We start from the raw sequence: 16,478 nt of genomic DNA on the forward strand, positions 1-16,478 counted from the left end.
GAGAGTCCAGAATCCCTTTCTTGTTGGGCCCTTCTGCAATGTGGGGCTTGGTTCAGCAGTTTTGCCAGGACTGGTTAGGGTTTCCAGTCCAGCTCCGTGGATAGCATTCCATATACTTCTCTAAATGAACAAGATGAAATTCCACCTTTTACCATGGTTTTAATATGGAGGTTGAGATGGAGTTCGATGCCCAATACTAAAAAGACATACCCAGCAAGATGGATATGCAAGAGGCATATAAGTTGGTGCAACGCTTTAAACCACCTGTGAGACCAGAGATGAGGCTGAATGAGATTAAGTTTTTTCTACCAAATATGGGGATGGCTCTAATCAGTAAGGCTGAGCACAATATAACCTCATAACAATCACAATTGCCAGTACTGATAATTATTTAAAAAATTGATTTGTTCCAGAATGTATACTACATACACATCCGAAAGCTCATTAGTCGCTTTTATTTGAATTTTTCATTAATCATATAACCCAAGGAGTTTTTTAATACATAATCAAAAGACAAAAAGGGCATCATTTCGAGGATGGTGGATAGGACACTCCGTCAAAATGTGGCAGGTATTCTGTCCACCATGTTATGAGTGCCATAGGCTATATTGCACTTGTAAACGGTGGATGAGGCATTAGTATCCAATTCTCCAAACTTTAAATATGGCCCTAAGACTTTTCAAGGTCAGCAGAATAGAGCAAGGCTGTAATGAGCTAAACTCGGGGAGGCAAGACAAACTTGGCAGCAGCTGCATGCGAGTGGAGGCCCAACTGTGACAAGGGAAACCAGTGTGCCAGAGGCCGCCACTGTGTTTGTGCACCATGCCACCTATTCCTAGCCTCCCGCCCACACCATTGTGCCAACAACACTTGATAGAAAGCAGATGCAACACACTGCAGATGTAGAAGACGGGCACCATCAAATGAGGAGATCCTGTAGATGGAGACAAAATTGGGAATATTTTGCACTAAATTGAGATATTGAGGACTGGAAGTGAGATCTAACCAGAAACAACATTTGCATATTAGACATGTTGGAATCCAGTGACAAGAAAATTCAGAGAAATTTGTGGAGCTACGCCTTTCAGAGGTTTCAGTAGAGACAACCTCTCCCCAGTGTTTGTTGTGCAGAGAACACACAGATCATTGGACGGTAAGACCCTTACCCCTTTACCTGGTGCTCCAATGCGACCTGTTATCATTTGACTGCAAAACTACTGTGAAAGAGACATGGTCCTGAAGGTGGCAAGAGGCAAAGAGAAATCCAACATCAATGTGCCTAATTTTCCTTCTACCTTGACTTTACAGCTACTTTGCAGGAAGCAAGAGAGACCTTAGGAGACATCAAGAAGCTACACTTCTGTGATGTACAACATGAACTGCTTTATCTAGCCTAGCTACGTATACTTAGGTCAAAAAAGACTACTAACGTTTTTAAAAGAATATAACAAGTCAAAAGGAGATGCTAAGAAAGATAAAACTGTGCAGCCAACTGCTTCTCACAGTGATTCCTTGGCCTCTGGCAACTAAGTAAGCTCCTTAGTCAAAAAAGATATAAATAAATATTCTCTAGCTGCTGTCTCAAAAGCCTAGTCAGTCTGATATCAGCTGATCACTTATGACACCCGTGGTTCGACAATCACTGCTACCATAGGGGCTCGCCAAGAGATACATAAAAGACTTACAGATACGGAGGGACTGATGACCGAGTTAGAACCAGCCGCAATAACAGATGACGTAAAACGGGACTCTCTCCAGGAGACCCGTATTAGACATGCAGAGCCCCTGGAAACACTTAGACTTATGGATTACCGAGCGTATACACAACTGAAACTCATGGATGCAGACAAATCCGGTACGTTGCTGGCCCGGATATTGAGGACTAACATAGAGTCCCCTTTGATCACCTGCATTCGTTGACCATAGAGGGGACTGATTCACACTCAAAGTGAGATTAATGACGCATTTAGTAATTATCTCACTACCCTATATGCGGCACCACAGCACGTGGACAATGGTCTCATGGGGGCCTTCTTTGATGGCCTGCGGTTCCCCAAGATCACAGAGACCATGCGAAAAGACCTTATCGGTCCCATCACCCAACAGGAAGTAAAAGCAGCGATATAGGGCCTTAACCATAGTAAAAACCCCGAGACTAGATGGTCTACCAGTGGAATTTTATGCAACTTATTCGGATGTCTTGGCACCTAAATTAATGGAACCATATAAAACAGCTTGGGAGATTGGTAGATTGCCACAATCCACGATACAAGCTATGGTGGTGGCACGCCCCAAACCAGGACGAGATGTTACAGAGATGTCTGATTATAGGCCACTATCGTTAGTGGCCACAGAATACAAAATTCTCGGTAAGGCCCTAGCAAACAGACTGGCCCCGGTACTCCCCACTCTTATACACAGTGACCATGGCGGGTTTCTCCCTGCGCGTAGCACCTCACTCAATACTAGGAGACTTATCATGAAATGAGGTTTATTCCCAATGAATATGTCAGGGCGGGATGTCTAGCATTAGATCTACATCATGCATTTGACTCCATAACATGGGAGTACATGTTCACAGCCCGGTCGCGTTTTTGGTCTCCCTCCAGATTTCTTGCAGTGAGTGCGCCTACTCTATACTGACCCTACAGCACGGGCACGTACCGGGAGGTATATATCTACGGAATACTCAATACACAGAGGCACTAGGCAGAGGTGTCCACTCTCCCCCCTCCTGTTTGTGCTCGCGGTGGAACCGCTGGCTATAGCCTTGAGGCGGTCATCTGAAGTTTTGGGTATTCCCATACTGAATGATACACACCTTATCTCAATATATGCGGACAACATCCTCATATATTTGCGAGACCTAGAGGGCGAGGCGAACCCACTCCCTACAATATTCTCCACCTTCGAGACTATATCGGGGTTGGCTATTAACGCCGGGAAGTCCCATGCCTTTTATTTCCAAGGTCTTCGTCCAGAAATAATACAATTCAGTACTTATCAGATACCGGTAGCACAGGATACCTTTAAGTACCTGGGTATCCACGTCTATAGGACTCCTGCGGACCAACTAGAAGGCAACTTGATGAAGGCCATCGCCTCGTTGCGCCCTAGTATTTCCTTCAGGACATCCCTGCCACTGTCCGTGATGGGGAGAATAGCCATATCCAAGATGGTGATGTTGCCCCGCCTATTATACTTTTTTGTAAATTTGCCCCTGGTGGTGCCTCAGTCTAAATTTCGCTTATTAGGCACAATCTTGATAGAACTTATATGGGGCGGTGGTAGGGGCAGGGTGGGTCTCAAGAAATTGCAGCTAAAATCAAACAGGGGAGGGCTGGGAGTCCCTGATTTCCGAGCATACTATTATGCTTCCCAATTGCAATGGTTGTCTTTCTGGACAGCAGGCAGGAACTTGCAAGAAATAAACTATACTACGCAGGATCTGGAAAGGGGTACACTACATAGTATGCTGCTTCCGAGGGCGAAAGTGCCATCGGACGGGCCACCGCTACTGCGAACGGCACTGCAATGCTGGAAAAAAGCACTACAGTACACATCGGATGCGATCCCCTACGCGTCCAATATCCCACTATTGGGGCTGCCAGTCATGGGCGGGGGTCTCACGATGGCTAGGTTGCAGGCTTGGGAGGCCGCGGGAGTAGCGGAGGTGGGCTCCTTCTTCGGGGATGGAGTGCTTATGGATCATGGCACATTTGTAAGGACGACTGGGGCTACTGAACGCCTTTATCTACTGCACGCATGATAGTACATTACATCAAGACCACATGGGCACCCCAGCGTAATGAGCCTTCACAGCATGACATGGTGCATCTGCTTTATTACATGGGGAGAGGTGGCCACCTAGTTAAATGACTATATACAGGCATCCGATCGCAGGCCTCTATCAGCCTTATAGACCTACGTGGGAAATGGGCAGATATGGGAATTACTGATAGGGCCTGGGAGGGCATTCTGGAACATCCCAAACGGGTCTCCCGGAATGCAAAACTCAAGTTTATACAGTATATGGTACTACATTGAGCATATCTAACCCCGAAACTGATACACTGCATGTTCCCAGAAGCCCAGAGCCACTGCCCAAGATGTGGGGAGGAGGAGGTCAGTTTTGTACATATGCTATGGGCTTGCCCACGTCTCAAGGATTACTTGGGACACATTTGCAATGTACTGGGGGACATTACACACCTTCCAATGTCCGACAACATATTGGAGTGCTTATTGGGTCTATGCAGGGGCACCAAAGCCCAGAAGGTACAGTTGAGATTTCTAGACTTAGCGCTTATACTGGCGATCAGGGCAATTACTATGAGATGGAAATCTCCAAGGAGCCCCCAACTACATATATGGAGAGAGGAGATAATCAGATGGGGCAACGCGGAAAGCGCCGCACTTAGGAGAGATGAGGCAAGGGGTTTGCGGAGGCATCCCTTCTCCATGGACTGGGCTGTTATGTTAGAAGGCTTCACGTAATTGGATTTCCCACTTTCATTTCTTGATTCGCTACCCTGAGCCACTATGTCACTCATCACATCACCAGAGAAAATCAGAGTGGACTATGAGGAAAGGCCCTAGTACACTGAAGGTATAGGTTGACACTCATGATACCGTATGAATGCAAGACTGTATAGACGAAAACACACTGACAGACCAGGAAGGGGGACAGGGAAGGGGTCGTTAACATAGATTAGGGGTGAGACAATACAAATTTCTGTCACAACACGTTAATGACATTAGTCGTTATTATGGATGAGTCCACAGGAGTATTTACTGCATTGTATGTTTAATGTTGTAGAACTGATGGATACAAAGTATGTACACTGATTTAAAGTGAATGATGGGTCATGTTACAACACAACGAAAAAAGTAAAATGCTAAGAACGTTTATTATGATGTAATGCACCCTGAATACAGGCTCAATAAAGTTTGTTAAAAAAAACCAACTGATCACTTATGACACTAATATAGCCTACAGTGCAAGCCATGAACATAAAGTAAATAATGTTCAGCACTGATGCGGACTGTGGGGTGGGATAATTCCATTTTGAACCCCAAAGTGTGTACCACAAGCTTCAGACAGCAAATTCATGGGGCGGGGGACATTTGTTAGAATGTTCTTTGAAGCCACTGGTTGTGGGTAGGTGAGGCATAGCAAGAGACTACTTTGAGTCACAGACACCCAGATTACCCCATGATGTGGAGTTTGTGATTCATATTGCCAGAATGACGTCACAAACATTACACACAGTCATTGCAATACTGTATCAAATATATCCAGTCATCTGCTGTCTCAGGGTTCCTTGACAACAAGCAGTCATTGGATTCTTTAGGGTATATATAAAGAACAAAGGGATGACAAACTATATGCTCCACCATACTGACATATTGCATGCAGATTTATTTATTTGTGGGTTTATACCGCGCTTGAATCAACTCCAGGAGGAGTATCTCTGCGCCCAAAACACCAGAAGCATAATTTGAGAGAGCAATCATTGTAGAGAGGAGCTAGTTCTGAAACAAGAAGGTTTTTTGCTTTTTCCTGAAGATCAGATGTTCTGGACATTGCCTGAGCATCAGGGGGAGCTTGTTCCATAATGTAGGGCCAACCACTGACAGCGCTTTGCCGCCCTGCCTTGCCCTTTTTACGATAGGCACGTGAAGGAGAAGCTGGTTGCTAGACCTAAGGGAGCGGGCGGGATTGTATGGTACAAATGTATCTGTCAGATATGAAGGTCCTAGTCCGTTTAGACTCTTGAGGATTACACAACAGATCTTAAATTTTACCCTTTGGCGAACTGATAGCCAATGTAGTTTGTCCAAAAGAGGTTTTGACGGAGATCTGGGGGGGGGGGGCATTCAGGACCAGCCTAGCAGCTGTGTTTTGTACTACTTGGAGTTTAGCTAATACTCCATCGCTGGCCGATGCCAGCAACCCATTACAGTAGTCAAGACGACTAAGTACAAGGGCCTGTACCAAGGTTTTTCTGGTAAAATCAGGGAGTAGGGGGAACACTTTACGGAGAAGACCTATAACATGAAAGCAAGAACCCACAATGTTATTTCCATGCTGCTTTAGAGATAGCTCCTGATCCAAACGTACCCTCAAGTTCTTCACGACCTGTTTAGGGTTAGGAACTGGACCTAGATCTTGCGGCCACCAGTCAGGGGACCCTAAGATTTTGGCCCCTCCAAAGAGCAAGACCTCGGTCTTGCCTACATTGCATTGTAGGAAGTTTGATGACATCCACTGGGCCACTGCCTTTATGCCGTCAGAGAAGGATGTTTTAACCTCGGTGGTGAGAGATTTAAACGAAAAAAGGAGCTGTGTATCATCCGCGTATGACACCGGGATGAATCCAAAGGCTCTCATGATCCTGTCCAGGGGGGCCACATAGATATTAAAGCGCCAGGATGCCCTCTGGGTGACAGGACTGCGCTCTATAAATACACAAAATAAATAAATAAATAAATTAAAAAGAGTAGGGCTCAAACAGGAGCCCTGTGGCACCCCCTTAGTGACCTCTACCTCCGCCGAGCGGAACGCACCCATGGTGTCACATTGGGTGCGTTCAGATAGAAAACTCCTCAACCAGGGCAATGCCATACTCTCAAGGCCAATCTCTGCAAGCTGTCTAAGCAGGATGTTATGGGATACAGTATCGAACGCAGCCGATAAGTCTAACAGTACCAGAACTATGGAGTAACCCTTGTCCTGGTACATATGAAGATCGTCCGTGACTGACAGTAGCGCTGACTCCGTGCTGCAAAAATCAATGAACACTTGCCTTAAACTTTGTTTACCTGTAGGGAAATGGGGAACAGCTGTTCTCTATTGCAGCTCCTAGTCATAATTGCAATGCAACTGCTAAGCTGTTGAGCCGCAGAGGACATCCTCATAGAGGATGTCTTCAGTAACGGAAGGATTATGCTGTCAATATAGCTAGACATCTTACTTTTTGCCAAGCATTCGGAGACAAACCTACCAGAGATTTAAAAGGGGGTGTGGTTTAGCGTCTACTCCAGTAGTAAGATCAACTGAAGGAAAATTGGGAGTGTATGAGATCAGCTGTCTTAATGTACACGCTCTGCTGGAGCAAAAAGCCTGTAAGACGACTTTGAATAAATAAATATTAATAGCTCCAAAGAATTTGTAACCAAAGACACTATGGGCCCGCATAGAAAGGTTATCTATGAAAGTAGATAGATGGATCCACTTACCGACATGTAAGTGCGCTAGGTAAACTCAATGAAAATTATGATTTTGACCAAAATTCTTTTATATTTTCACTAATAATTTGATACGTTTGCCTCAATCCTTCTTTGCTAATATTCAAACTTTCCTTTCACAATTGATTTAGGCAAGAAAGCAACCCAGGTTTAGATGCCATGTTATGACACTGCCATACGAAAAATGTTTTTTTAGGACTTCATTTGGAACCTTATTTCCTTGTCATTGGGGCACATAATGCTGCATACGGGTTCTATCCACTGCTTTTCATTCCGCATACAGTGATGGAAACTGACCTCAGAGCAAAAGGCACATCACATTATCCAGTCCAATGTCCTATCCATAGAACCATTCAAATAATACTACTGATAAAACATGGTTTACACAATGGAAACAGGCAGGCTACTCGCAGGTGTTTTATCCATTGATAGCCCTTTAAAACAACCATAATATCTGTCTCTCAGTTGAAAGTTCAGTTAGAGACCTACTAAGTTGTATAGAGTGGACTTGTGTAGAGTGTCTGCACATACATTTAAAAAAACACGTCCCTTGAACAATTTAAAGAAAGGTGTATTTACCAGACCCTTAGTTAATTTTAGGGGTATTATCAGAATACAATGCACATTTTTAACCAATGATAGTTCTTGCCACCTTAATACATGTGAAAGGGGTCAGAGGATTAATAGATAAGGTGTATGCCCTGAGCACTATTGGAGAAGATACGGATGTCCTCACCAGATGACAATGGGAATCTCACTCCAGATGAATGGCTGTTTTCTGGGCTCACAAAGAAGCTACATCTATGAACTACAGGCATAAACTCTTCCACTTTAAATTCTTACAAAGATTGTAGTATTACATGACAGCAATTGGACATACATTTGACTCTGCGTGGATCATTCATGATGGAGATATATGACTCCATTTGCAGATTCATTCCTATGACCTGGGTTTCTGAAGCATTCCGCAGTACTGGCAGAAAGGATTGCAAACACGTTCATCCTGCATATTATTTACGTAAATTGCTTTCATTGTTTAGGCGTCATCATGGCAGTGTTTGTGAATTAGACTTTAAGTGAAATGTAATACCAAAGAGAACTTACGTGCTTCAGGTGTGGTATGCGTCTTTTCAGAACTCCAAACGCTCCACTTCCAGAAGTGCTCCAAGGCGGCACACCTCACGCGGAAGGTGTAAGTGTTAAACGGATGTAGGTTATCCACAGATGCACTGTACAAGGAGTTGTAGTGTCCAATCAGTGTGACATTTCTCTATTGAAAATAAGAATACACGTAGATTAGTTATTTACCAAGGCTCTAAAGAGCAAAAGCTAATGTTACTGCAGGAAAATGAACTCTAAAGAGGCTGATGGGAAATGCTTAAACCTCTTACACAGTGCACATGACTCTACAGCAAGTGTAATAGGCTGTTAATTGTCTAGTCTTGGGGCGGAGCCATGACTCACACAGCCCCTTAGCAACACTTAATAAATGCAACATATTACTCTCAGCGGATCGCATATATTGTTTATTGCACGCTTTTTGCATGTGCAAAAGTTATAAGCAAAGCTACTGAGGTAGTACCAGAGCGTGTGGAGATTAATCTGTGCACTGAGATAAAGTCTCATTACAGTAAAGTGATCGTAGCATGGAGTATATGACTTAGCAGGCAGAGATTTCTTTAGTAAGACTCAAGCAGTGGTAATAATGTAGACATTGACCCCTGCACTGCAGTGACAGCTGACCTACATTAATTTTCACTGTTACATGCTATATATATATTTTTTTTAATATTTTTATTATTCATCAACATCAAGATTACATTTCCATTGTATTATTCACCAAAATCAAATAATGAACAAAAAACATTCATTCCAGCAAATTAATCCTTATAATAAACTCCTCATACAAATTCTGACTGTATTCATTCTTACTGACTCAAAGTAATACAAATTACTAAATATCTTGCTACAAACTTAAACCTCCCCCAATCTTTGTTTCCATTCTATTATTGGAGCCCATATCCGTCTCGCAGCTTCTTTTCTCACCTTTCCCTTTTTCTCAAATAGGGCCTGTTCCAACGTATATATCGCCAAAACCCTAGAGACCCATTGTTGTAGTGTTGGTGGCCTGGGATCTTTCCATAACGACGCTATGCATAATCTACTTAATACCATGGCTATATACAAAAACTCGTAGTGAGGTATATCCAAGCCATTCTTTGTTACTCCTAAGATCATTACTTCATCAAGCAATGCTATATTCATTCCCAACGAGTTCTTGAAAAATTGCTCCAATTCTTGTTTATATTTATCTAAAACAGGGCATGAGGCAAACATGTGAATAGTGTCGGCTCGAGTAGATTGACACCTCGGACATGTTATACCTCTAGTTCCACCCCACTGTGCCACCCTGTGGGGAGTATGGTATAGTTCAAACAGAGTTTTATATTGCTGGGTTTGCAGATTTGCTGCTCTCAGCACAGTATTTGACATTTTTAACGATTTCTCAGCCTCATTCCCTGTCAGCCCCAATTTTGTTCCCCATTTCTCATACATTTTTTCAGAGTCATCTTCCTTATATTTACATATTTCACCATATAATTGTGATATGGAGCATCCAGTTTCTTTTCTTATGTCTTCCATTATATCTATTTTTTGCATATCAACACCCCCACCACGCTTCTTTGATAAGACTGACCTGACTTGTAAATATTTATAAAAATCTCTATGCCTTAGATTATATAACCGTTGCGCATTCTCATAGGTGATTATTACCCCTGCCGCCCCTATCAGATCTCCTATAGTTTTTACCCCTTGCCTATCCCAGCCTTTCATTACAGAGTCATGAAATACTTCTGGGAGCGATGGATTCCCATATAGTGGTGTATAATAATTCATTCTACCCAATTTTATCTTCCTCTTAATGATAGACCATACTGTTATAGCAGCCCCCAGGATCTTGAAGCGTACCTTCTTATAATAGCTTTTCTCCACGTATTTAAGAAGCCATCTATCCGAGTCTTTGACCAGAAGTTCATATACATCTGGAATCACGTCCCTCCCTCTCCATTTATCCGTTATATCTCCCCCCAGCATCCCTCTTATATACTGCAAAACTGTAGCCCAATAATAGGCTTTAAGATCAGGAAGCATTAACCCACCACATTCGAGGTAGCGACAACATTTTTTGACTACGGCGTTTTCTTCCTCCTGCCCATATGAATCTGTTTGTTACCCCTTCCAACTCCCTAAACCACTTATTATCAAATAACAAGGGAATGGTCCTAAAGAGATATAGCACTTTAGGTAAAAATGACATTTTTATCACATTACACCGGCCAATTGTAGTCAGATGTAAATTGTTTAATCTATTAAACTCGAGCTTGGCCTTGCTAATTATAGGTTCTATATTTTTTGCCACCACTGTCGAAATATCAGAGGTAATTAAAACCCCTAAATATGTCGCTGTTCCAGTAATTCTTTGGTCCGCCAATGTTATTTTTTGGTTTACTACAATCTGTGTTTTGTCTACATTTAGCTGGTCTCCTGATAATTTTCCATATATAGCTGCCTCCCTTTCTATCGCTCGCAATGCCGATTCGGGATCACTTGATGTAACCGCCAGATCGTCCGCGTACCCTAGAATTTTTGTTTCATATCCGTTCAAAACAATTGGTCGTATATCTATGTTCTGTTCTATTCTTCGTATAAATGCGTCTATATATAGGGCAAAGAGGAGCGGAGAGCAAGGGTACCCCTGTCTGGTTCCCCGCCCAATCGTTATTGTATTGCTCATTTCACCCATAATCCTAAGTTTTATTCTTGGATTAAAATATAATGCCCTTACCGCTTTTATAAATATGCTCCCTAAGTTTACTTTTTCTAGCACTGCCCAGAGGAATCCCCACGAGACCCTATCAAATGCTTTCTCCGCATCTAATAGTATTAATGACATAGGGTCTCGTGAGGCTGCTGTGCCATCAAACAGGGTTAACACTCTCCTAATATGCTCTGCGGTGCCTCTCCCAGGTATGAACCCATGTTGTCTGGGGGATACGATCTTGCCTATTACACTCCATAATCGATTTGCCAAGATTTTCGAATACATTTTAACATCGCTATTCATTAAGCTAATAGGTCTATATGACCCGGGATTAATCGGAGGTTTATTTTTTTAAATGAACACAATCATGACTGCTTCACTCCAAGACTCTGGGGAGGGGTTACCATTTTGGATATTAGTTATTAAATTAAAAAAGTCCCCTTCTATTTCAGGCATAAAGGTTTTATAAAATTCTAACGGAATGGAATCCGGGCCAACAGCTTTTCCTGCTGGAAGATCAAAAATTTCTCTCTGCATTTCCCCTCGATTAAATATTGTTTCCAGAGCCCCTTTATCAGCCACGTCCAATCTTTCTAGGTTTACTCCTTCAAGAAACTCCTCTATATCTCTTATCTCGCCCCCTTGTTCAGGACTATAAAGTAGCTGATAAAACTCTTGAAACCGTGCGCATATATCCCTAGGAGCTGTTACTTTACTTCCATCTTGGAGCATGATCTCCGCAATATCACCCTTTGTGGCCGCCTGCCTTGTTCGAATAGCTAGTATGCGGCCAATCTGTTCACTGTATTCATATTGTTCCTTCCTCCATGCCAGGTATTTCCCTGCTGCCTTAGATGCAAATATTTCCCCCACTGCAGCTTTAGCGATTGTTAGTCTCTGCAATATTGTTATAATGTCTTGTTTAGACCTAATGGCCACAACAAGTTCTTCCTCAATATTAGCCACCATTCTTATTCTCTCTGCCATCTCCTCCCTTTCTGCCTTGTTTCGTCTAATTGAGTAGCTAAGTGTCTCTCCCCTTATGCCTGCTTTCATTGTATCCCAAACTATAGCAAGTGATGCTGTTCCTCTGTTTACCTCTAAAAACCCTTTCAACCATTCTCTCATATAATCAATGTACTTAGCATCATGTAGTAGGGCTCTCTCAAAAGTCCAGTTTGAGGTCTGTTTATATTGCGTTGGGATTGCAATATCTAAAATCAGCGGGTTATGATCTGAAATGACCCTTGGGAGCCTACACACTTTGCCCATAGCTGCTATTGTAGGGGAGACCAAAAAATAGTCTAGCCTTGCTAATGTTTTGTGAGGTGCCGAAAAATACGTACTACCCCCACCAACATTATATTGCTGTTCCCATAAATCTATTAAGCCATTGTCCTCCATAAGCCTTATCAAAGCCGCATGGCTTCTCTTTTTCCTCCCCACAAATTTTTTGGGATCATTCTTCCATAGACCGTTCAGGCCGTTGATATTTAAATCCCCGCATACCACCAAGGGCTGGGGCCAGTTAGATAATTGTGTATTCATCCCATTGATCATTTCAGGATCATCAACTGTCGGGGCATACAGGGAACATAGAGTAAAGTTAAACCCCTTCATCTGGCATTCCATCAGCACCCAACGCCCATATGGATCTGCTTTTTGTCTTTTAACAACTGTTAAAAGTTAGGCTGAAAACCGTCAACATTATCGGCGCCCTCTTGCTCTCCTTACACCTTTTGTGCGCGTAAAACAGCCGCCATTTTGGACACCATGGCTTCCCTGCTCTCGCCGAGAGCCAGCGCGTCTCTCTCTCTCTCCTAACTTCGCTAGCAACCCCCTGCTTGCACCTGCCTTGGGTCATAAACCCCTCTTCGGCGCTGCTCTGCCCCAGGCCCTCATCCTGTTCCCAGCGCGACACCTCCCTGCTTCCCCGTCATGATCTCCGGCCCTTTTGATGCAAACCCCTTTTTCCCCGTGTGCCCGTTTGTCTTCCCCGTTCCCAGACCGACACCTAGCTCTGCCGATACCAACCTCTTGCCCCTCCCCATACAATAGGAAGCTTCCCTCCTCAAAGGATCCCCGAGATGATCAAAGCCCCCCCACCCCACGAGATCCGATCGAAACCCGCACACTCCGTGAATCGGCGGAATACCCAGCTGCGCAATGATCATCACCTGTTGTGAACGGGGCGGGGACTTCCACTGTAGCCTTGCATGGGAACGGGCTGGGAAGGGGGGATTCTGAGGATGTCTTTCCGTACATCAAAGTATCAACGAGAATGTGTTACATGTAATAAAGAGATAAACTCGTGTATAAGAGGCCAGGCCTCCGGGATGCAGTTAGAGCACCTCAGAACGATACCTTCTGTCCGTTTCGTTGTGTTCTCCTCCGGAGAGAATAAAAACCTTGTTTCCTGCCTTCCAGTCTCCAGCGCCTGCCTCTTCAATAGTTTAACTTCTGTGTGGGTTCAAGAGGCGACATCGCCGGGCAATAATTAAGGATCTTATATTCTGGTTGGTAGTGCCCCCCCAGTTTGTAAACTTCCACACAACCACACCGCCATGCCGCGCTAATACAGCCACCCCTCGTGTCCTCGTCCCTTGTGTCGTGTAAGAAAGCAGTTGGAGACCTAGCTGCCCCAATAATCCCTTTTGAGCCACCTCTATATGCGTCTCCTGTAGACAGAGCAAATCAACATGCATGGTTTTTAGGTACTCCTTCACCTCCCTTCGCTTCCTTCCATCGTTCAATCCACAAACATTCAATGTACCTATCCGCATTGATATTCTTGTTTTATCCTCAAATCAACATTCAGCCTTTGTTCTATTCTCTCGTCTTTCATAATTTTGCGTCTCTGATCCTCCCCTTGTTTTATCTTATCTTGATGTGATGATTTTTTTGTTTTTTCCCCCCTCCTTCCCCCTCCCCCCCTCCCCCCCCACCTGTTAGAGCAAGCAGGCCGCGGGCCTCTGTGATGGAGTCTGGCTATCGACTCCCCTTTGCCGACCTTTAAAATTGCATTAAATCTCCTGAATAGATTACTTCGCTTTGATATCTTCTTCACATCCCCTTCAACCAAATCACCTGTGGCTTTACCACTACCCTCATCATTATATTCCATTATCCTTATTTTATCCCCAGCCAATATGTGCAACCCCCTTGCCCCTAGCCCTCCTTCATCCATATACTATCTCTTTGTATATATTAGACAAGGTTAGATCAATCTTAGACCAACATATCTTTTGACTGAGTACAGGGGTTAATTAGAAAAAACATCATCAGAGAAGTTTTCAAGGTTTATCTCTAGCTTCACTGCTGTTCTCTCCGCCGACACGAATCATGTCCATATATTCTTTTGCATGGATTTTAGAAAAAAAAACCCTAGTGGAGTTCTTGTATATTATTTTAAGTGTTGCCGGGTTCATTAAATAGGCCTGAAGGCCCATCTTATGGCATGGATCCAGTAGTTCTCTGAGTCTCCACCTTCTTTCGACAGTGCTATGGCAGTAATCTGGGGTTGAGAAGAAGGACTGACTTTCAAACGAGCGTTTGGCATTGGGGCGAGCTTTTGCATATACTTCTTCTCTCAATAAGAAGTTGCCAAATACACTAATATAGCTCTCGATCTTGGTACCCCCTCAGTGGTAGAAGGCCCTTTCTTTTTTAAGATCATTGGGAATCTATGCACTCTTTGAACCTCCCTGTCCCAGTCCCAGTGGTTTAATTCCGGGAAAGCTCCTTTAAACATTCTCAGAATATATGCCCTGATATCCCCACCTTCTGCCCCTTCCTCTATACCCAGGATTCTGAGATTATTTCGTCTCTGACGATTCTCTAAGTCCTCTAACTTCCACTGGGCATCCACCATCTGTTTTTCATACCCCATCAGTCTAGCTGAGTCTTTAGCTTGTTGGTCTTCCACCATACCCGTTCTATCTTCCAAGTGTGTCATCCTCATGTTTGTGGCTGTGCAGATCTTGGCCACCTTCTTAATAGCTCCTTGTAAATGCTTGGTTGCTAAGCGTTTTTTTTTCCCCTCGGCCTTTGTTGCATCCTGCAATTGTTTAATTGAGTTTAGAATTAGTTGAAGCGTGGGTTCCGCTGAAGTTGTCTGTCCGTGTGCCCCCCCAGCACTAGGATCCTCCTTCTCATTCTCATTATAAATATGCTGTGTGGCTGAGTAATCCCAGTTTAAGCCTGCTTCTGTCTCGGTGGTTGCCACGCTGATTCGTCTACGGCTGTTACCAGCTTTCTCTTGTGACTGCGTACTTCTCTGACGCCTGGACAATCTTTTTTTCCTTGGTTCATGGTCTTTCCCCTTTGGCGATCCACTTCTCCCTTCCAGACTTATGGCCAAGCTTGAATCTGTATTTGTCTCATCATTCTCTTCCAAGTCAGAATGTGTGTCCTTAGATGTGTCAGACCCATCTGTCACCGAGTAGAAATTATCTACTGGATCTACATTATTCTCTTGTCCGCTCAGGCCGCTATCTGCAGTTATTTCTTGTACCAGTAATCCGGTTTGTTGCGCTATAGTGGTTGTCGTCTCCGGAATCCCACTAATGGTTATATCCATATTTACATGCTATATTTATATATATTTTTTAACAAGTTATATTCTCTTTTGAAACATGTGCCAAGTAATCAAGACAGCTAATCGCTGAAGGATTGGCACAACCTTGTAAAACCAAAGGTGAGAAACAGCACCAGTAGGAAAAGTGCCAAGCACTGTGGCACTGAAAGCCAGAGCAGGGAAAGAGCAGAGCACCGATCTGAGGAGCAACCTTGCAAAGCTAAGGCGACATCCTCCCTGGAGGCAGAGAAGACATGTGAAAAACAGCACAGCAGACGAAAGAGTCTGCAATCACAATTCACAACAGTGAAGGGCAACAATTCCGGAACAGATGAGTAAGGGCAACAATTCCGGAACAGATGAGTAACGGCAACTCACCCCAAGACAACAACATCAAGGAGGGTTGTATCCCTGGAAGGAGCTAAAGGCTGAGGTACAGCCATAAGACCCTGACTGCAGAGGAGGCAGAAACCACAAGCAATTAAAAGGGAAGAAGAGTAAAAGTAGGCCCTCACACAGGAAGACCAGGGTGTAGGGATGCAGAAGAATACATGAATCAACCATCCCAGTACCAGCAAGGAAGGGGTGGAACAATTAAACAGAACGTAGCATCCTGCCAGGGAGGAAGTGAAGAGGACACTCGCAGAAGACAAGCCACCCAGGGGGAAGCCAGTGCAAACCAAGCTGAAGGTCCTCGCAGAACGGGGAGGAAGGGCGGGTCGTGAAGAAATCTGCGGCTAGAATCGTCTCTACCAGGTACATCGTTACCGAAGGTAAGTAACTCGTACATCTGACTGATAGAGACTACTAGCTGCAGGTTCCTTAACG

General features: G+C 43.9%; 1 protein-coding gene across 2 annotated transcripts in view; it reads right to left on the reverse strand.

Moving 5' to 3' along the window:
- Positions 1-16,478, reverse strand: part of LIFR (LIF receptor subunit alpha) — a 682,553-nt gene that overhangs the window by 124,125 nt on the left and 541,950 nt on the right. For both annotated transcript variants that reach the window (XM_078674980.1, XM_078674981.1), the window contains exon 12: positions 8,356-8,521. In XM_078674980.1, the coding sequence (XP_078531106.1) occupies positions 8,356-8,521 (166 nt within the window). The remainder of the gene's footprint in view (positions 1-8,355; positions 8,522-16,478) is intronic.

This window comes from Lissotriton helveticus, chromosome 2_1 (genome assembly GCF_964261635.1).
Source record: "Lissotriton helveticus chromosome 2_1, aLisHel1.1, whole genome shotgun sequence".
Lineage (NCBI taxonomy): Eukaryota > Metazoa > Chordata > Amphibia > Caudata > Salamandridae > Lissotriton > Lissotriton helveticus.